The sequence below is a fragment of the Hyla sarda genome, chromosome 1, assembly GCF_029499605.1.
Source record: "Hyla sarda isolate aHylSar1 chromosome 1, aHylSar1.hap1, whole genome shotgun sequence".
NCBI classification, from domain to species: domain Eukaryota; kingdom Metazoa; phylum Chordata; class Amphibia; order Anura; family Hylidae; genus Hyla; species Hyla sarda.
In genome coordinates this window covers 365,798,039-365,819,817 of record NC_079189.1, presented here as the reverse complement: position 1 = coordinate 365,819,817, position 21,779 = coordinate 365,798,039, and the positions used below count along the sequence as shown (strand labels likewise).

At 39.5% G+C, this 21,779-nt stretch overlaps 1 protein-coding gene across 11 annotated transcripts in view; it reads left to right on the top strand.

Moving 5' to 3' along the window:
- Positions 1 to 21,779, top strand: part of TRPM3 (transient receptor potential cation channel subfamily M member 3) — a 714,607-nt gene that overhangs the window by 448,644 nt on the left and 244,184 nt on the right. For 10 of the 11 annotated variants that reach the window (XM_056523079.1, XM_056523077.1, XM_056523078.1 and 7 more), the window contains 2 exons: positions 6,561 to 6,732; positions 19,105 to 19,279. In XM_056523079.1, coding sequence (XP_056379054.1) covers positions 6,561 to 6,732; positions 19,105 to 19,279 — 347 coding nt within the window. Of the gene's footprint in view, positions 1 to 6,560; positions 6,733 to 15,128; positions 16,070 to 19,104; positions 19,280 to 21,779 lie in introns of those variants that run through there. The other variant, XM_056523086.1, reaches the window with a different exon arrangement.

The window sequence follows — 21,779 nt, the reverse complement described above, 5'->3', positions numbered from 1 at the left end:
GAGTAATTTCTGTTACTGTTATTACTGAACTCATCAGCATCCTCAGACACTGTATCTCTAAATATCCCATCTCATGGTATACATGTGAAAGGGAGTTACCGTAACAGCGGTTATACATGCATTATAGCTATTGATCCAAATGAAGTTTCATTTTAATGTGACTATTGTCAATATTATTAGATCTAAAGTTGTCATTTTCCAAGTCTTCCTTCTAATGATAGGTAAGAAAGGAAACCCGCCTAAATTCCAAACAGCCCCAATGTCCTTATCAATATCAATGCCTACGTGCAAACAATAGTTATTTCACTCTGTATAGATTAACAATAAATCCAGTCATAGATTTATTCCAAGTAATTTGTCTCTTCAATGTGATCTTGCTTCCCTCCTTAAACAATGCAATACAGCTTCTGTCAATAATGCAGAGGCAAGGTTACAATATAGAGACAAATTGTCAACGTCTACAGGGCTAAATAAAGTACAGCAGAAAAGATAACCTGCATCCATTTCTGTGTGTGACACAGTAATTATAAATATGCCAAAATACCGCATATCATGCAATAACCCTTCTGGAATGGTACATTCAGTTCTAACCGAGGTTTGGTGTGCTGTATAGAATTATTACTATTATTGTAAGCACACATTCAGAAAAGAACAGGTATTTTACTAATATTAAACCTATGAATCTAATAATATTAATGTATTAAATAATCTCTACAGTATAATAGCCTTCTAGTACTGCTGCCTAGTGAAGAGGAGACTATGTGGTGTCCCGGTACAGGACCTTGTCCTGTCCCTTGTGTTAAGTCCCCTCAGCTAAAGCTCCTCCATCTCCACAGGGCTCTCCTGCAGGGCTTGCCCCTTGGTCGCCTCATATAATTGTATTTACATGTCTAGTATTTAATGTATAGGTGAAATAAATGTATAAGACCTTCCCAGGTCATGTGATCTACCGTTGTGAATGTACATATGATTAAGGACCTTCCTGGGTCACGTGATGTACCCAGAGTTCACTGGGTTCAGGACTTACAGGTTTGCTGGCCAATGAGCTTAGTCCAGCCCCCTATTATATAAAGGGCTGTAGCCACTAAATTCTCTCTCTTATCTCCTGGATTTCAGCATATCAGCATATCTTCAATCTCATCTCAACTAGGCCAAAGCCTATTCTACTCAAATCTTATAATTGTTAGCCAAAAATTTACTTTAAGTGATTATAGTACCATAGGCCACTATATAATACTCTCACCAAAAAACTATGAGGCCAATTATGGAAAACATTATAACAAACTTTATTGAGAATACAGTAAAAACCATCATAAAATTACAGAAGATAATGAGTAGGTGGTCACAGAATACATACTGTAGAAACAATTCCATTTGTAAACACGCTGGTTCTGATAATCGTTAACATCCCTTTGGAATTTTTTAGATTTAACTTCTTGTATTTGTTTCTCCCACAGTATGAGAGAGTCATTCATTTCTTTCTGGAAGCCCTCGTTTTCCTGTGGATTGAGTAAATCTATGAGTTGTCTTAATTGGGTTTTAATCTCACCTGAGATGGTTTCCAAACTCCGCTTATTCAGCTCCAAAATAAGCTGGATAAATGTTGTGGAGCTCTTATGACAAGTATCCTCCCATTGCTGGGTAAATAGGGTATCGTCAAGACCATAAGAAGGAAAAATATGAATCCTCAATCCGCGGGGAACAAGTCCTTTCACCAAATACTGTTGTAAGGAGGCACGATTCCACCAAATCTTAGTTTTCCGATGTAGTAAGTTTTTAATAGATTCCGTGTAGTCTCTTGGTCAGAATTAGCAGTAGGTTTAATTGACACACCGAACAAATTTTCCACCTGGGACTTCCAGGTTGATTCACGACTCATAAAATCCATTTTAAAGAATGGAATGAAGATACTCTGCAATACACAGGAGATAACTGTTAGCCAAAAATTTTCTTTAAGTGATTATAGTACCATAGGCCACTATATAATACTCTCACCAAAAAACTATGAGGCCAATTATGGAAAAGATTATAACAAACTTTATTGAGAATACAGTAAAAACCATCATAAAATTACAGATACTGTAGAAGCGATGAGAATGTCCCCAATGGATGAAAAAAGATTTAGATGATATAGAGCCTCATTCAATGCAGTTACTTAACTATAAGGGTATCAGAACATGAAAGCACAGAATGTATATAAGGCCTGGTTCACACTACGTTTTCTACCATACAGGAGCACATACGGTAGGGGGGAGCTGAAACCTCGCGCTCTCGTATGCCTTTGTATGCGCTCCCGTATGTCATTCATTTCAATGAGCCGGCCGGAGTGAAACATTCTGTCCAGTCGGCTCATTTTTGCGCTGTATGCACTTTTACAACCACAGTTTTAGGTCCGGGGAAAAAGCGCATACAGCGCAAAAATGAGCCGACCGGACCGAACGTTTCACTCCGGCCGGCTCATTGAAATGAATTACATACGGGAGCGCGTAGGAAGGCATACGGGAGCACGAGTTTTCAGCTCCCCCCTGCAGTATGCGCTCCCGTATGGGAGAAAACGTAGTGTGAACCCAGCCTAAGAATGAGACCATAGTAAACAAAAGTTACCATAAAGTCAAATGACAGGGTAGAAAAAACTGTAATTACAAGCAAACTCTGGTCATGCACCCTATCATGGCACAGTTCACCTACCGTGAACGCGTTTTCGCTTGCCGCTTCGTCAGGGGGCGTGTCTCTGGTAAGGGGAGGTTTAATATAAATAGATAGGGGTAGTCAATGGGAAACACTGTAATGGAGAAGCAGTCAGGAAACACCTGTGTGTTATCCTGACATCATAGTCATGCATCCTTGTGTACATCTTAGACTATACCTGATTGGTCCTTGCTGTGCCGTCAGAGGCGCATGAATGATGCGCGTCTCTCTTACACGTCACGGAAGTGACGTGTGTGTATGTGCAGATCTCGCGTTGCTGTGAACAGTATCACAGGCCGGGAGATCAAATCGAGGCTCCGGAGTACCACATGACTGTGAATCACGTGATCCACCGAGGCCGCTTCCCACTGTGAACAATATCACTGGCCGGGAGATCAAAGCGAGGCTCTGGGGCATCATGTGACTATAAGTCACGTGAGACGCCTAGGCCGAGCCCCTTGGTAACCGCTGCCGAGGCGAGGACTCGGCGCGGCACGCTGATATAAGTCACGTGTCATGCCGACGCCACGCGTCATAGCAACCGCATCTCTAGTTGTTTATAATAGAAGTATTAGCAACGAAAGCCGGCACAAGACAACATACATGAGATGGACTAATACATGAAACATGTAACATGCACACCATAGTGAAAAAACGTGGAGAAAAGTCACTTACCGGCCTGTGATACTGTTCACAGCAACGCGAGATCTGCATATACACACGTCACTTCCGTCATTCATGCGCCTCTGACAGCACAGCAAGGACCAATCAGGTATATTCTAAGATGTACACAAGGCACATGACTATGATGTCAGGATAACCCACAGGTGTTTCCTGACTGATTCTCCATTACGGCGTTTCCCATTGGCTACCCCTATCTATTTATACTAAACCTCCCCTGACTTCTACAGTGTTCTATGACCACCTACTCATTATCATCTGTAATTTTATGATGGTTTTTACTGTATTCTCAATAAAGTTTGTTATAATCTTTTCCATAATTGGCCTCATAGTTTTTTGGTGAGAGTCAAATCTTCTAATTGGTAGCACAGTGGCCTGCTTAAAGCTCATTACTATCAGTCCAAGAAAAGCCTGTGAGGAACCGGCATCCCAGTTACCTCAGGAGAAACTGTTTCATTGTAAAGACTGTTTAATATGTGTACCAGGTATTGAAATATCTCCACCCGTACGGAAGTAATGTGGGAACATACATTTCCCATTGATTTGCATGGGACTTTAAACAAAAACCCCGACCCTCACAAATGGGGGCAGTTAAGGCTTAAATTAACTATCCTATATTTTAAGTGGACATATAAGTAACATGTGACCAAGTATTATCGAAATATCTCCAGCCGTTTGGAAGTTATGCAGTAACATATATTTCCCATAGACTTGTATGGGACTTTAAACAAAAACCCTGCCCCTGGCAAATGGGGGTCAGTAAGGGTTATATGACCCATCCTATGTTTGTTTTTGACATATAAGTAACATGTGTCCCCTCCATTGAGTTATATATATAAATATATATATATATATATATATATATATACACAGCAAGCAATGGAAATACATTCTCTTGGCACACTGTTGGCCCTTTGGTACTTATTGAGCATTGTTCAAAGTGACAGACTACCTGAGTATTGTTGCTGCCCACGTCCATTCCTTTATGACCACAGTATACCCAATTTTGATGGGCACTTGTAGCAAGATAATGCACCAAATCTTATTTCAATGGAGCACCTTTTGGATCTGGTGGAACAGGAGATACACACAATGGACTTGCAGCCATCAAATCCCCAACAACTGCATGATGCCACCATATTGGCCAAAATCTCTGAGAAAGGTTTCCAGCACCTTGTAGAAAGTATGCCATAAAGAATGAAGGCAGTTCTGAAAGCAAAAGGGGGTACAACCCGATACTAGCATGGTGTACCTATCCGGTACTAGTAATGTGTACCAAACAAAGTGGCTGGTGAGTGTATTTTTATGCAGGAATATACATGAACAAATCTAAGTATGGACTTAATATGAAATGATAAATCTATGAAAACATTTTTTTCTATATTGTCCTGTAGAATGGCCTCAGAAAGGTCCCATGCCATTCTAAGACTATGTAGAGTAAAGGGTCTAAAATATTAGCAATTTGCTTTAAGTACATTTTTCAACATTTTGTTATTAGACATATTGCACAATGAAGTAAAAATGCATTGAGCGGCTCACACTGTAGCATTCTAATGGGAATCTTTTTCAATATCCTACTGGAGGTCTAAATGATTTACTACTTTTAGCTACTATTTTTCACCCATCTATTATACTTATAGTACTGTGGCAACTACAGCTGAATTATGTATATATATATATATATATATATATATATATATATATATATATATATAACTCAATGGCCCTCATTTACTATTGCAAACCCGACATGTTTTGTCGGGTTGTGCGCCAGATTCTGTCTGCGCCAGAAATTCTGTCTGGGCCAGATTTTGTGCCAGAATTTGCGCCAGAATTGAAAAAACCCCGACTAACTCTCCATTTTGCTAAGAAAACACGAAAAAGGGGCATGGCCGCTGGGAATAGGGGCGTGGTCTCTAAAAAGGGGTGTGTTCCTGGCATTTTCACAAAATCCCAACATATTTACTAAGTTTTCCACATAAAATGTGGTGGATTTGAGCTGAGGAAAACCAGACTGATCAGAGCATGTGTAAAAAAAAGCTAAGTGTAGGGAAAGTGGAAAATGTAGGGAAACCTTAGTAAATTCTGTGGAAAATAAATTGTAGAGAATTAAAACCCACAAAGAAAACTACACAACACTCTTAGTAAATAAGGGCCATTGTGTTTGTGTATGTGTGTGTGTGTGTACGTTCCAGCGTGTCCAAATGGCTAAAGATATTAATATGAAACTTGGCACACATGTTACTTATATGTCAACAACAAACATAGGATAGGTCACTTAACCCTTACTCACCCCCCATTTGCCAGGGGCCGGGTTTTTGTTTAAAGTCCCATACAGGTCTATGGGAAATATATGTTACTGCATAACTTCCAAACGGCTGGAGATATTTCGATAATACTTGGTCACATGTTACTTATATGTCCACTTAAAATATAGGATAGTTAATTTAAACCTTAACTACCCCCATTTGTGAGGGTCGGGGTTTTTGTTTAAAGTCCCATGCAAATCAATGGGAAATATATGTTCTCAAATAACTTCTGTACGGCTGGAGATATTTCAATACCTGGTACACATATTACGGGTCGGGATAGGAGGTCGGGATAGGAGGTCGAGATGGGAGGTCGAGATGGGAGGTCGAGATAGGAGGACGGGATATGAGGACGGGATAGGAGGTCGGGATAGGAGGTTGGGATAGGAGGTTGGGATAGGAGGTCGGGATAGGAGGTCGAGATATGAGGACGGGAAAGGAGGACGGGATAGGAGGTCGGGATAGGAGGTCGAGATATGAGGAAGGGAAAAGAGGTCGAGATAGGAGGATGGGATAGGAGGATGGGATAGGAGGTCGGGATAGGAGGTCGGGATATGAGGTCGGGCTATGAGATCGGGATATGGGGTTGGGATGTGACAAGAATATATGAGGACAGAATATGAAGTCAAAAGCTTCCTCTGTTGATTTTCCTCCACAACAAGGATTAGGAAGGAAAAACCGGGCAACGCCGGGTACTCAGTTTACTATAAAGAGAACCATAGATGTAAAGATTTTGCCATAATCTGATAAACTGTCCAGTTGTTTTTGCACTTGGTCATTTACTGGATAAGGGGGATGCACAGATAGATAGTAAAAGCTGCAGAAGTTTGTCATGTTTTTTTTATTTTTATTTTTTTTATAATTTTGCAATTCATCCTTTAGGTGGTTCGGCCCTATCAGACCATGTCTAACCCCATGAGCAAACTAACTGTATTAAACAGTATGCACTCACATTTTATTCTGGCCGACAATGGGACAACTGGCAAGTATGGTGCAGAAGTCAAGCTACGACGGCAACTGGAAAAACACATCTCTCTCCAGAAAATTAATACAAGTAAGTAATTGTGTTGTCTGTATCATATCCAACATTTCATGGGAATATGTATTTATTATTTCTTATCTAAAACTTCATAGAAAATGACATTTTTTTCTTTCTTTAAAATTCAATAGTATGTAAAAATGTACATTATAACCTTGTTTGCTTATGTAGCTCAGCAACAAAGAGTATTGTAGCTAGTATTGATGACTTGATAGAAATTCAATGTTAAGGGTTGTTTAAAGGAAGGTCTGTAGGAAAAATTAAACACATCGGGAGAGATTTAGCAAAACCTGTCCAGAGGAAAAGTTGCTCAGTTGCCCATAGCAACCAATCAGATCGCTTCTTTCATTTTTCACAGGCCTTTTAAAAAATGATAGACGCAATCTGATTGGTTGCTATGGGCAACTCAGCAACTTTTCCTCTGGACAGGTTTTGATAAATCTCCTTTGTCCTTAGTCAGGGGTGATCAAGAGAGTTTTTATTCCCTTCCCTTACCATACTTTCAAGTGAACAAACGCTGTATGATCTATTTTTAGATGCAAAAACTATAAAAGCAAATAACTGATAACTCAACTTTTTAATTCTGCCATGTACACAAAGCACTGGTTATGCTGTTGCAAATATCAGTTTGGACTCAATGTCAACATTTGAGGTTTCACATACTGCTGCCATCAGTAAGAGATGGGCTCTGCTTTCTTTGTCTACAAGTTATTACCACCATTCCTACTTCTATGACAGTAGAGTTTCTAGTTCCCCATCCACACAACCCATGGACAACACCTAATTCCAGAAATCTCAAAACGATATGCTCTATAGGAGCAAGTATTGTCAAAAAGTTGTGCACGTGTGTAGCCTGAGCTCCTACATAGAGACCTCTGTGGTGTCAATGTGTCAGTCGACACAGTGTAGTCAGATGAGCACCATGAGTGTCGATCGTGTGCCAAATTTAGCTCTGCTTCATGGTTTCCATTTGAAAAGGAAATTATCAGTAAGATGTGAACAGAACTTAGTAGATGTTGGCAATACTTACTATAATTATATATTGAATGGATTATATTATTATTTCATAATAGTTTTCAAAGTTGGAACAGTTTTTCTGTTCCAAGTTTGAAAACTATGATGAAATAATAATATAATAATATTATTATATAATAATATAATAATTTTGTAAACTGGGTAACAATGACACTTACACTCTGGATTATGAAGAACAATACAACCCAATTCTGCAGTGAGGCCCAGATATTATTACTGTGATTTGTGCCTGACCTCTTTCTGTTCATTCTCTATTATTTTGATTATTTTGTGCCCAGAGAATGAATAAAGTCTAATTATTCCTGTAGCTATAAACCTATGAGGACTAGGGCTTCAGTAGAGACATATTCCAAAAAAGGAAAAAAATAGGTAATTTATTTTGTTAACTGTGCTGCATGATGTAGTATTACAATTTTGCTTTTATGTTTGCCCTGTCATCCATATGTTAGTAATTCTACTTATGTTATATCAGTTCTTCCCGACATTAAAGGGGTATTCCAGGAAGAAAAAAAATAATTATTTCAACTGTCTCCAGAAAGTTAAACAGATTTGTAAATTACTTCTATTAAAAAAATTGTAATCCTTCCACTAATTATCAGCTGCTGAAGTTGAGTTGTTGTTTTCTGTCTGGCAACAGTGCTCTCTGCTGACATCTCTGCTTGTCTCGGGAACTGCACAGAGTAGAAAAGATTTGCTATGGGGATTTGCCTCTACTCTGGACAGTTCCTGAGGTTTCATCAGAGAGCACTTAGACAGAAAAGAACAACTAAACTACAGCAGCTTATAAGTACTGAAAGGATAAAGATCTTATAATAGAAGTAATTTACAAATCTGTTTAACTTTCTGGAGCCAGTTCATATATATATATATATATATATATATATATATATATATATATATATATATATAAAGACATTTCCTGGATAACCCATTTAACAGCAATTGGGCATTCTCAAGAGAAGCTGGAAGATTTACTCACTTTCAGTACATACAATAAGGCTTTATGAAATGAGCAGGGAATACTTCAGACACTCCATGTGTGGGAGGTGGATAGGATTGTATCATAGCTTAGCACATCTCTAAGGGTAGGTTAGCATGGCACATACCTCTTTAGTGTTTAAGTGAAACTACGGTAGCTGTAGTCACCAGCTGACTACATTTAAGCCAGTGAAGTAAACGGGCCCATGCCTGTCCATGCACAGATATTTTGGTATTCCATTTTGACATCATATCAGTCCCTTGAAAGATATTATTGTAAAGTGAGCCCACCATTAGGTAAAATTAATTTAAAGGGGTATTCCAGGATTTTTTTTATTTGACTATGATGCAGGGACTGTAAAGTTAGTATAGTTCATAATATAATGTCCGTACCGGTGTCTGATGGCTGGTCTCACAATTCTTCTGTGATTTTTGCCCCAATATTTATTTTTAACAGCATACAAAATTACCCATGTCTCGGGATTTCCCAGGTTGCAGTGCATCGAAACCTGACATTACTAGTCAAGTGATCAGAGGGAGCCTATTCTGCTTAAATTTAGCAACAGCTGTAGGCCCCCTGGTTAGAAAACACTGTGTTTCAATAGGTATGGTGGCTGATGTGTGGGAGGAAGGAAAGTGACCTCATACTTGCAAGCATGGAACTGTGGGATGTGTAGTTTAGAGAACAAAATGCAACAGGAAATGCCTAGTTCTGTCAGGTAAGTGTGGCGAAGCCACGAGGTGTCTCGGGGTGCGAAGGTGAGGTGGATGAGGCTGACATTGTAGCCCAGAGGCAAGTTGTTATTAACCCCTAAATGTTTGTGATGCCAGGGCGTAGTTTTCCCGGTAACCACCCAAACGGTAGTACCGCTATCCCAATGTTAGGCAGGGCAATAATAGTTCATGACCAGGTAAGGGTTAACGGTAGCTTTACTGAGGTAGACAGATGGAAATAGTCTTTACAGCTAGACCAGGATCCCAGAGAGGTGGCCAGTAGCACAGAATGACCTTGCAGCTTGCTGGGACTTTTAATGACTTTGATAGACTTTAGTTCAGCCACGCAGACTAAAATAGACTTGACTTTGGACTTGACTAAACTGTAGGTAGGACACAGAGGGACTCAACCCCTAGGACACAGAGGGACTCAACCTGACAGGGCCTAAGTACTGTAAGGACTATATTCCGTACTGGGACATCCCATAAGTAATAAAATCACCTTATGGTGGATAACCCCTTTAACTTGATCTTCAAAATCATGTTCTTTTTTTCAAAATAGGTTATCCCAAGATTATAACCTATCACCTATCCACATTTAGCTGTTCTCAGCTGTCTTACATAGTCCCATAGCTAGTGAATGTTACAGCAGTCAAGAATGCATGCTTTTGCTCCATTCACTTGCAGGACAAGTGCCTCCAGTGGCGGTCCCAGGAGTCAGACTCCCATCCCCCTCCCCCTACCCTGTAAATAGAAAAAGAGGTTAGAGGAAAATAGTTATCAATTTCTTATCTGTATCTGTACAATTAAACCTTTGGAAATATCCACACTGGGAAAACCCATTTAGACACAAACTTGTAGGACAAAGAGGCAATCCCTTAAAGCACACTCTGTTGAAGGCCAGATAAGAAAGTATATTTATTAAATGAGCTTCTCCTTATAATGCAGATATTTCACACTAGGTCAAAACCGCTATTCAACAAATAATTCCCATTCCCTTGCCACGCTGGATACAATGACTGCTTATCGTATTAAAGATGACTACATCCATTTCAGTCTAAGCATTGACTAATTTTATGATAAGTTAATAATATGGAAAATTAAAGCATTTTTCTTTAGTTGAATTTCTTAGTCTAATATTCTTCAGCAGGATCTACTAGATGAATGGATGAACAAAAATGAATGTTTCCAATTTATCCTTACATGGAATTCTAATATAAATAAATTTGTCAGGTGATAGAGATATTAGATAGATAGATAGATAGATAGATAGATAAAAAGATAGATAGCCCAAAGAAAATCCCTTGCAGCACTCCAATTGATGAAAAAACATGGGGTAGCTTTATTCTATCATGTAAACAAGATGCAACGTTTCGGTTGCCCTTGCAATCTTTCTCAAGGATGCGTAAGAAAGGTTGCAAGGGCAACTGAAATGTTGCATCCTGTTCACATGATAGAATGAAGCTACCCATGTTTTTTCATCAATTAGAGTGCTGCAAGTGATTTTCTTTGGGCTATACTATGAGACCCTGACCTGGGTTCTCCACCTGCTGGCACCATTGCATTACTTTTATGCAGTGCTGTGCTCTCTCTCTCTCTCTCTCTCTCTCCTTTGTGTAGATAGATAGATATGAGCTGGATAGATAGATATGAGCTAGATAGATAGATATGAGCTAGATAGATAGATAGATAGATATGAGCTAGATAGATAGATATGAGATAGATAGATATTAGTGTTGAGCGGCATAGGCCATATTCGAATTCGCGAATATTCGCGAATATATGGACGAATATTCGTCATATATTCGCGAATATTCGTTATATTCCCTTTTTATTTTCGCATATGCGAAAATTCGCGTATGCGAAAACTATCATATGTGCATATTAGCATATACAAAATTAACATACGCGAAAATGCGCATATGCGAAAATACACGCATATGCTAATTTTCGCATATGCGAATATTCGCACGCCAGTCTCACACAGTAGTATTAGAGCCTTCTTTACACCACACAAGCTGGAAGCAGAGAGGGGTGATCACTGTGATGTGTACTGTGAAAAAAAAAAACAAAAAAAAAACCGAATATTCGTAATTACGAATATATAGCGCTATATTCGCGAAATTCGCGAATTCGCGAATATGCGATATTCGCGAATAATATTCGAATTGCGAATATTCGTGAGCAACACTAATAGATATGAGACAGATAGATAGATAGATAGATAGATAGATAGATATGAGATAGATAGATATGAGATAGATAGGTAGATAGATAGATATGAGATATAGATAGTTAGAATGAGAGAGAGAGAAAGAGAGAGATGTGGGTGGATGGAAACCAAACTTAATTCCAAAATGTAACTTGAATATTTGGCATAAAATAGAAATTGTAACACTTACGTTTCAGAAGACAGGAATCCCAGTGGCTGGGGATCCGTTGGACCTGTGTGGCAGATGACTCGGACCATAACAAGAAGGGAGTCTAAGGTGCTGCTGGTTTTCACCAGAGCCCGCTGCAAAGCAGGATGGACTTCCTGCGGCAGGCGGCACCCAGGTCGCTACCCCTGGCAAGGCTCGACTACACTAGCGGTTGAGGAGATGCGAGGCACAGGAGAGATAAGACAGCTCGTAGTCAGGATAGCAGAAGGTCAGGGCAGGCAACACAGTAGTGTAGTCAGGAACATAGCAAATGGTCAGTAGGCAGGCGGCAAGGAGCAAGGTCAGGTCACAGAGCAAAGGATCAGATACGCAGCAAGGCAATAACAGGAATGCTTTCTCTCAGGCTCAAGGCAACAAAGATCAGGCAGAGAAGTGAGGAGGGTGGAGGAAGTTATCAATAAGCCACAGGTGAATTACACTAATGAGCGCACTGGCCCTTTAAATCTTAAAGCTCCGGCAGACACGCGCCCTAGGGGATCGGGACACATGCTCTGGAGCAGAGAGGCAGAGGGAGGGGGGCAGGAGAAGCACCAGGTGAGTGACAGACTAGGGCTCGCATGCGGGTGGGTCCTGCAATGCGAGTCCCAGCCCCGCCGGCAGCAGAAGGTAATGGGATCATGCGCCCACAGCCAGCGTGTGCGGCTGGAGCGCATAACGTAACAGAATGTTGCTTGCCTTCATAATATAGTATCTTACAATATTAAATCATTCTATTTGCAACTGTTTAACATGGCAGAAGAGAATTCATCAGCCTTTGGCAAGTTATTGCTTTAATTGGTTCAAGTGGGGAAGTGATCTGAGATGGCGTTCAGAAGCTACATAAAATGGATTATTTTACTTGCTTTATTTAGGCACTTGGCTCAAAAAGTTCAAAAAGTATAAATCTTTATTTATCTTGACAATAAACTTGCTATCTATGCTATCACATGTCAAGACAAATGTCATAGTAGTACTTGTGTGGAGCTTTTCTATGACATATTAGCTAAGGGAAATATATGTTAATGTGAATAGCAATAACAAACCAAAGTCAAGGTCAAATTCTACAAACTGAATATCTCTATTCAGAAACGGAACTGCCTAGATAACAGGATTATCACATTTAGTCCCTGTTAAAAGCATCTGATTGTATGTTGTCCTGTATGAGCCTAATGCAAATACATTGACATTGCTTTTAATTCAAAATTCATAGCAATAATGCCAATGTGCTAAAGCACTATTAGAAACTTGGCATTTGTTTTACTCCTAGTGCTTTTTATAAATGTATGTAAATGTTTCCAATAGCTGTATGAATGTCAACTAAAATAGTTTATACAACATCCTGGCATTAACTTAAAAGCTAAGCAAAATAACAAGTTGTCATGCTATCTTAATAAAATAAAAATAAATCACACCAAAAGAATAAAGTTGGTTAAATATAAAGTAAATGACTGACTTCTACTTACCGTACCCTTTTTGTAGAATCTTGTTAAATGCATTGTCCTGGGCATATACATTTGTATAATATGATAATGCTATGTGGTATTCCATTAAAGGGCAGATAAACCATAGAGGCTGTCTACGTGTTTATCAGTTCCTTATAAAAGGGGGATTCTAACATATATTTTCCCCATTTTTATGTGTATTTAGAACTTGGCCAGAGATTTTGTGTCCATAAGTCCTGTAGTGTTAGCACACAAAGCCTGGAAAATGTACTTCAGGTTATGGACTCTTTCAGTTGTCACTTACATGCAATGAATGAGGAAAATATGTCATCCAGCCATTCACTGTGTCTCTGTCCATGTCCCTCTCTGAAAGCAGCCCCCCACCATGCTGTGAGACACAGTCCAGTGGGTTTCTGCCCTGCAATGAGGAGTCATGCTCCATCTAGCTGGAAGGTGTGTGCAGCCTCAGCCAACCACACACTTAATCTCTCTGCTCACAAAGGAGGAAGGTAGGGGCTGCTCTCAGAGAGAGAGCTAACGGCAGCCAGCACAGAGCTGCAATGGCTTCCTAAAAGGTAGTATCGGTAGTCATTGTATGCTGAAGAATGGCAAATATTATCAAGCAGCCGGAGAAGACAACAGGGGCCCCAGGAGCCATATATATATTACACACATACGCATACATACATGCTTCACTGGAGCCCCCATTTAACTCAAAAATAAGGCTGGTTTCACACAAGCATAATTTGGTTGCATTTTTGACCCAATACCACCCTAACTGTTGGTCTACAGACCCAAACTGAGAGCATAAATTACTATCATGCTGTCAGTTTGGGTCATTAGATCTGTGGTCCGGTCAGGACCTGCAGCCATAATTTGGATGCAAAAATCCAGCCATATTACACCCATGTGAAATTAGCATAAAATAGAAACTGTTTGATGATGTCCCATACGCCCTTCAATGTAGGGTTATAAGATAATAAAAAGTAGTTGTTTTGGTTCTGGGATATTCTTGAAAGTTCCTGGGTGACAGAAGGCCTGATGGATTTCTGATAGACTACATGAAATACTTCTTTGCTACATGTCACCACTTATTTTGATCAAGTAGAACATTTACTGTACTGGATTGATAGAAGGCCTTATTCATTTTCATAATGCTAGTCTGTACAGCCTGGTCCTGCACTTCTCAGTTCACAATAAAACCTAATTACTGTTCATGGCATTAAATGTCTTCTGCGATAATGAAACAAAAATGTGAAAAGTAAAACAAGGCTATAATCATTTCTGATAACCAGAGAGCAATTTGTGCTTCCGAATATAACCTGCAATTCAGAATTTAAAGGGGTACTCCACCACTAGACATCTTATCCCTTATCCAAAGGATAGGAGATAAGATGCCTCAACACAGGGGTCCCATCATGCCCCCTCCCATTGACATGCATGGCATAACATCACGAGGGAGCGTGGTGAGGGAGCATTCGTTCCGGATGCCGAGTGCTGCGCGGAAATTGCAGGGTTCCCAGCATCGCAATCAGACATCTTATCCCCTATCCTTTGGATAGAGGATAAGATGTTTAGCAGTGGAGTACTCCTTTAAACATATAAATATTAAAATGAGTAGTTAAAATGGTTTCTGAGTTGTCAGAAAGAGTTTTCTTTATTAATACAGCTTCTTTATATATATATATATATATATATATATATATATACATATATATATATTCTTTATATATATTTATTTATGTATGCTCATCATGACTCCACAAGACGTCCCAGAGCCCCCATAAAGAGCTGAAAGTTGCAGCTGAAAGTTGCAAAAGACTACACAGACTATGAGCCCCTGCGCTTGGATCCTGTTTAAGCTGCAGGAGGAGCTGCTTTCAGAAAGCAAAGCAGATCACATGGTTAGAGAAGCAGTGAATATAGTGAATATAGATGATCCAGCCACAATCACACACTGTACACTGAAGCACAGCTTGCTGAGCTGAGGAAAAGGGAGTATGACATTACATAGTGACATGTCGGGCACCAGGCAAATTGATACCAGACAGTCATCATGAGAGAAACAGGGTGTGTGCTAAGCAAAAATTATACTTTACAAAAGTGTGTAACTTTAAAAGGGTAATCCCCCCCTAAACATCTTATCCCTTATCTAAAGGATAGGAGACAAGATGTTTGCTTGTGGGGGGTCCGGACACTGGGACCCCCAGCCCAGCACCCCAGCAATCTGCTCCACAGAGAAAACTCAGCTCCGTGCAGGATAAAAGAACGACCACAGAAATTAATGGAGGGGGGCGTGACAACCACGGCCGCCCAAATATAGCCGTATTCAAGCCACATCGAATTTTTATCAGTATTCTTCCCAGAATTACTCAATATCCCCTATTGCATAATTGGTTGTAATATGTATAATTAAGTCAGTTGCACATTTTACAAATAATTAACCATTCATTTAACATGAGATGACACTGGTAACATTGCTTGCATTTTGTTTTTCATCCATTATATATATGCATATGTAATTTAACAGATTGTTAATTATTAACAGAAGTCATGTGACCCGTGGGCTTCCCTTTGTCATCCTATGCCTGAGAATATATGAAGGGGGCTGGGAAGGCAAAGGGACGTTCAACTGTCATTACTGACATCTACTTCAGCCATTACTTCATCCTTTTGGTCATCTAACAGTAATAGTTAATATAGAGTGCATGCTGACAGCAAATATTCCAAACGGTTACATGGGATCCATCAAAACTTATGGAGGTGATCATTCCAGCTTCATTCATTACATCATTACTTTGCATTAGAAAATTTTAGCTAATATTGGTGTGTCTATATTCTGTGTTTATTAACCACAGAGTACAAATGTAATATGCTGATATTGATACAGTATCGGTTTCTGAATAATATATGTAATACATAATATTTAGAGTATATTAGTTGTATTGATCGTATAGCCATTAGAGTTCAGAGACACATTCACAATTCTTCCACTAGGGGGCAGCCGCCCAGTTCATTAGGGGAACAGTGGCATAGTTCAATAGGGATGTAGTTCATTATGGGAGCGGTGACACAAGTGGCACAGTTCATTGGGGATCAGTGTCACTAATCATTAAAAGGGGCAATGAAACAGTTTATTGGGGACAGTGGCACAGGTCATTAGGGGTCAAGGCAACATTTATTGTTTCAAGCAGCACAGGGCACAGTGTTTGACAAGATATATATTTAGGGGGCACAGCATGTGGCATTATTGTATTCAGGGTACAGTATATGGTAGTATTATATTCATGGGCACAGTAGCATGTGCCAGTATTATATTCATGGGCACATTGTGTGGCATTATTGTATTCAGGGGCATAGTGTGTGGCAGTATTATATTCAGGGGCACAGTGTGTGGCAGTATTGTACAGGGTGGGCCATTTATATGACCACACCTTAATAAAATGGGAATGGTTGGTGATATTAACTTCCTGTTTGTGGCACATTAGTATATGTGAGGGGGAAACTTTTCAAGATGGGTGGTGACCATGGCGGCCATTTTCAAGTCGGCCATTTTGAATGAAACTTTTGTTTTTTCAATAGGAAGAGGGTCATGTGACACATCAAACATATTGGGAATTTCACAAGAAAAACAATGATTTGCTTGGTTTTAACATAACTTTATTCTTTCATGAGTTGTTTACAGGTTTCTGACCACTTATAAAATGTGTTCAATGTGCTGCCCATTGTGTTGGATTGTCAATGCAACCCTCTTCTCCCACTCTTCACACACTGATAGCAACACTACAGGAGAAATGCTAGCACAGGCTTCCAGTATCCGTAGTTTCAGGTGCTGTACATCTCGTATCTTCACAGCATAGACAATTGCCTTTAGATGACCCCAAAGATAAAAGTCTAATGGGGTCAGATCGGGAGACCTTGGGGGCCATTCAACTGGCCCACGACGACCAATCCACTTTCCAGGAAACTTCATCTAGGAATGCTCGGACCTGGCATCCATAATATGGTGGTTCACCATCTTGCTGGAAAAACTCAGGGAACGTGCCAACTTCAGTGCATAAAGAGGGAAACACATCATCATGTAGCAATTTCACATATCCAGTGGCCTTGAGGTTTCCATTGATGAAGAATGGCCCCACTATCTTTGTACCCCATATACCACACCATACCATCAATTTTTGTGTTCCAACAGTCTTGGAGGGATCTATCCAATGTGGGTTAGTGTCAGACCAATAGCAGTGGTTTTGTTTGTTAACTTCACCATTCACATAAAAGTTTGCCTCATCACTGAACAAAATCTTCTGCGTAAACTGAGGGTCCTGTTCCAATTTTTGTTTTGCCCATTCTGCAGCACCTGAAACTATGGATACTGGAAGCCTGTGCTAGCATTTCTCCTGCGGTGTTGCTATCAGTGTGAGAAGAGTGGGAGAAGAGGGTTGCATTGACAATCCAACACAATGGGCAGCACATTGAACACATTTTATAAGTGGTCAGAAACTTGTAAATAACTCATGAAAGAAAAAAGTTACGTTAAAACCAAGCACATCATTGCTTTTCTTGTAAAATTCCCAATAAGATTGATGTGTCACATGACCCTCATCCTATTGAAAAAACAAAAGTTGGATTCAAAATGGCAGACTTCAAAATGGCCGCCATGGTCACCACCCATCTTGAAAAGTTTTCCCCCTCACATATATTAATGTGCCACAAACAGGAAGTTAATATCACCAACCGTTTCCATTTTATTAAGGTGTATCCATATAAATGGCCCACCCTGTATATAGGAGGAACAGTGTTCAGCAATATTTTCAGGGACAGAGTGTGTTGCAGTATTAAAGGGGTACACCGGTGAAACATTTTTTTTTTTAAATCAACTGGTGCCAGAACGTTAAACAGACTTGTAAATTACTTCTATAAAAAAAATAGTAATCCTTCCAGTGCTGATCAGCTGCTGTATGCTCCACAGGAAGTTATTTTCTTTTTAAATTTATTTTCTGTCTGACACCTCTGTCCATGTCAGGTGCTGTCAAGAGCAGGATAGGTTTGTTATGGGGATTTGCTCCTGCTCTTGACTGTTCCTGAGACAGACAGAGGTGTCGGCAGAGAGCACTGTGGTCAGACAGAAAAGAAATGTTAAAAGAAAAGAACTTCCACTGAAGCATACAGCAGCTGATAAGTACTAGAAGAATTAAGATTTTCAAATAGAATAGTAATAGTAATTTACAAATCTGTTTAATGTTCTGGCACCAGTTGATTTAAAAATAAATAGTTTTTCACTGGAGTACCCTTTTAAAGGCGTGATTGAAATGTCAGTTTTTACAGATTTTAGTCATTTTCTGGTGTAATTTCTTTAACGTAAAATCATTCATTGTTCAACCATTTTCGGCAGCTGGTTACTGCCATTAGAATAGCGAAATTAACAAATGTTTCACTGGAAATTCTCCCTGCCAGAATTGAAAGAAGTGATATTCATCTTATTCATAGTAAATGAGATTTAAGATATTTCATTCAAGCCCATACATCAGTTACACTTATGCACTATACTACTGTGTATACAGATGTAGCACTGTTTATATAGCTGTATATAACTCGCTTCATTAGGACATCAACAAATAATTAATAACAAAAATACAGATATTGGGGCCAGGAGAGAGAAAAAATGTTAACTATTCAAATATTGTATTTATTTATACATAAAGGAGATTATGGTTACTATGTTGCTTTAACACCTAAAAATGATCATTTGTACAATGTATTTATGTGAAGTTGGGGATGTGGTTATTGTTTTGCCTCTACAGGAATTGGTCAAGGGGTTCCAGTGGTGGCACTTATTGTGGAAGGCGGACCAAATGTCATATCCATTGTCTTGGAATATCTGCGAGACAGCCCCCCTGTCCCAGTTGTGGTGTGTGATGGAAGCGGACGTGCATCCGATATTCTTGCCTTTGGTCATAAATACTCTGAAGAAGGAGGGTAGGCTGATCACAACAATCTGGATGTATTCATTTGTTTTATTATTGTCTATCATCTTTATTACATTTTCATTAAAGTCTAAGTGAGACGTTTCATAATATCTGTTTATTTCTGAAGTAATTCAAGTTATTTAGCAACTCTATGCCCAGCCTGTTTGACCACCTATTGCTGACATATACTGTAGCTGTACATCCAGAAACCATACCATCCTTATTTGTCCTTTAACCCCTTAAGGACCAGGCCATTTTATACCTTAAGGACCGGAGCGTTTTTTGCAATTCTGACCACTGTCACTTTAAACATTAATAACTCTGGAATACTTTTAGTTATCATTCTGATTCCGAGATTGTTTTTTCGTGACATATTCTACTTTAACTTAGTGGTAAAATTTTATGGTAACTTGCATCCTTTCTTGGTGAAAAATCCCAAAATTTGATGAAAAAAATGAAAATTTAGCATTTTTCTAACTTTGAAGCTCTCTGCTTGTAAGGAAAATGGATATTCAAAATATATTTTTTTTGGGTTCACATATACAATATGTCTACTTTATGTTTGCATCATAAAATTTATGAGTTTTTACTTTTGGAAGACACCAGAGGGCTTCAAAGTTCAGTAGCAATTTTGAAATTTTTCACAAAATTTTCAAACTCGCTATTTTTCAGGGACCAGTTCAGTTTTGAAGTGGATTTGAAGGGTCTTCATATTAGAAATACCCCATAAAAGACCCCATTATAAAAACTACACCCCCTAAAGTATTCAAAAAAACATTCAGTAAGTGTATTAACCCTTTAGGTGTTTCACAGGAATAGCAGCAAAGTGAAGGAGAAAATTCAAAATCTTCATTTTTTACACTCGCGTGTTCTTGTAGACCCAATTTTTGAATTTTTGCAAGGGATAAAAAGGAGAAAATTTTTACTTGTATTTGAAACCCAATTTCTCTCGAGTAAGTACATACCTCATATGTCTATGTTAATTGTTCGGCGGGCGCAGTAGAGGGCTCAGAAGGGAAGGAGCGACAAATGGTTTTTGGGGGGCATGCCGCATTTAGGAAGCCCCTATGGTGCCAGGACAGCAAAAAAAAACACATGGCATACCATTTTGGAAACTAGACCCCTCAGGGAACGTAACAAGGGGTAAAGTGAACCTTAATACCCCACAGGTGATTCACGACTTTTGCATATGTAAAAAAAATATATATTTTTTTTACCTAAAATGCGTGGTTTCCCAAAAATTTTACATTTTTAAAAAGGGTAATAGCAGAAAATACCCCCCAAAATTTGAAGCCCAATTTCTCCCGATACAGAAAACACCTTGCATGGGGGTGAAAAGTGCTCTGCTGGTGCACTACAGGTCTCAGAAGAGAAGGAGTCACATTTGGCTTTTTGAAAGCAAATTTTGCTCTGGGGGCATGCCGCATTTAGGAAGCCCCTATGGTGCCAGAACAGCAAAAAAAAAACACATGGCATACCATTTTGGAAACTAGACACCTCGGGGAACGTAACAAGGGGTAACGTGAACCTTAATGCCCTACAGGTGTTTCACGACTTTTACATATGTAAAAAAAAAAAATATTTTTTACCTAAAATGCTTGTTTTCCCAAAATGTTTACATTTTTAAAAAGGGTAATAGCGGAAAATACCCCCCAAAATTTGAAGCCCAATTTCTCCCGATTCAGAAAACACCCCATATGGGTGTGAAAAGTGCTCTGCTGGCGCACTACAGATCTCAGAAGAGAAGGAGTCACATTTGGCTTTTTGAAAGCGAATTTTGCTCTGGGGGCATGCCGCATTTAGGAAGCCCCTATGGTGCCAGGACAGCAAAAAAAAACACACATGGCATACCATTTTGGAAACTAGACCCCTCGGGGAATGTAACAAGGGGTAATTTGAACCTTAATACCCTACAGGTGTTTCACGACTTTTGCATATGTAAAAAAATATATATTTTTTTTACCTAAAATGCTTGTTTTCCCAAAAATTTTACATTTTTAAAAGGGTAATAGCAGAAAATACCCCCCAAAATTTGAAGCCCAATTTCTCCCGAGTATGGCGATACCCCATATGTGGCCCTAAACTGTTGCCTTGAAATACGACAGGGCTCCAAAGTGAGAGCGCCATGCGCATTTGAGGCCTAAATTAGGGACTTGCATAGGGGTGGACATAGGGGTATTCTACGCCAGTGATTCCCAAACAGGGTGCCTCCAGCTGTTGTAAAACTCCCAGCATGCCTGGACAGTCAACGGCTATCTGGCAATACTGGGAGTAGTTGTTTTGCAACAGCTGGAGGCTCCGTTTTGGAAACAGTGGCGTACCGGACGTTTTTCATTTTTATTGGGGAGGGGGGTTGTATAGGGGTATGTGTATATGTAGTGTTTTTTACTTTTTATTTTATTGTGTGTTAGTGTAGTATAGTGTTTTTAGGGTACAGTCGCACGGGCGGGGGGTTCAAAGTAGTTTCTCGCTGGCAGTTTGAGCTACGGCAGAAAATTTGACGCAGCTCA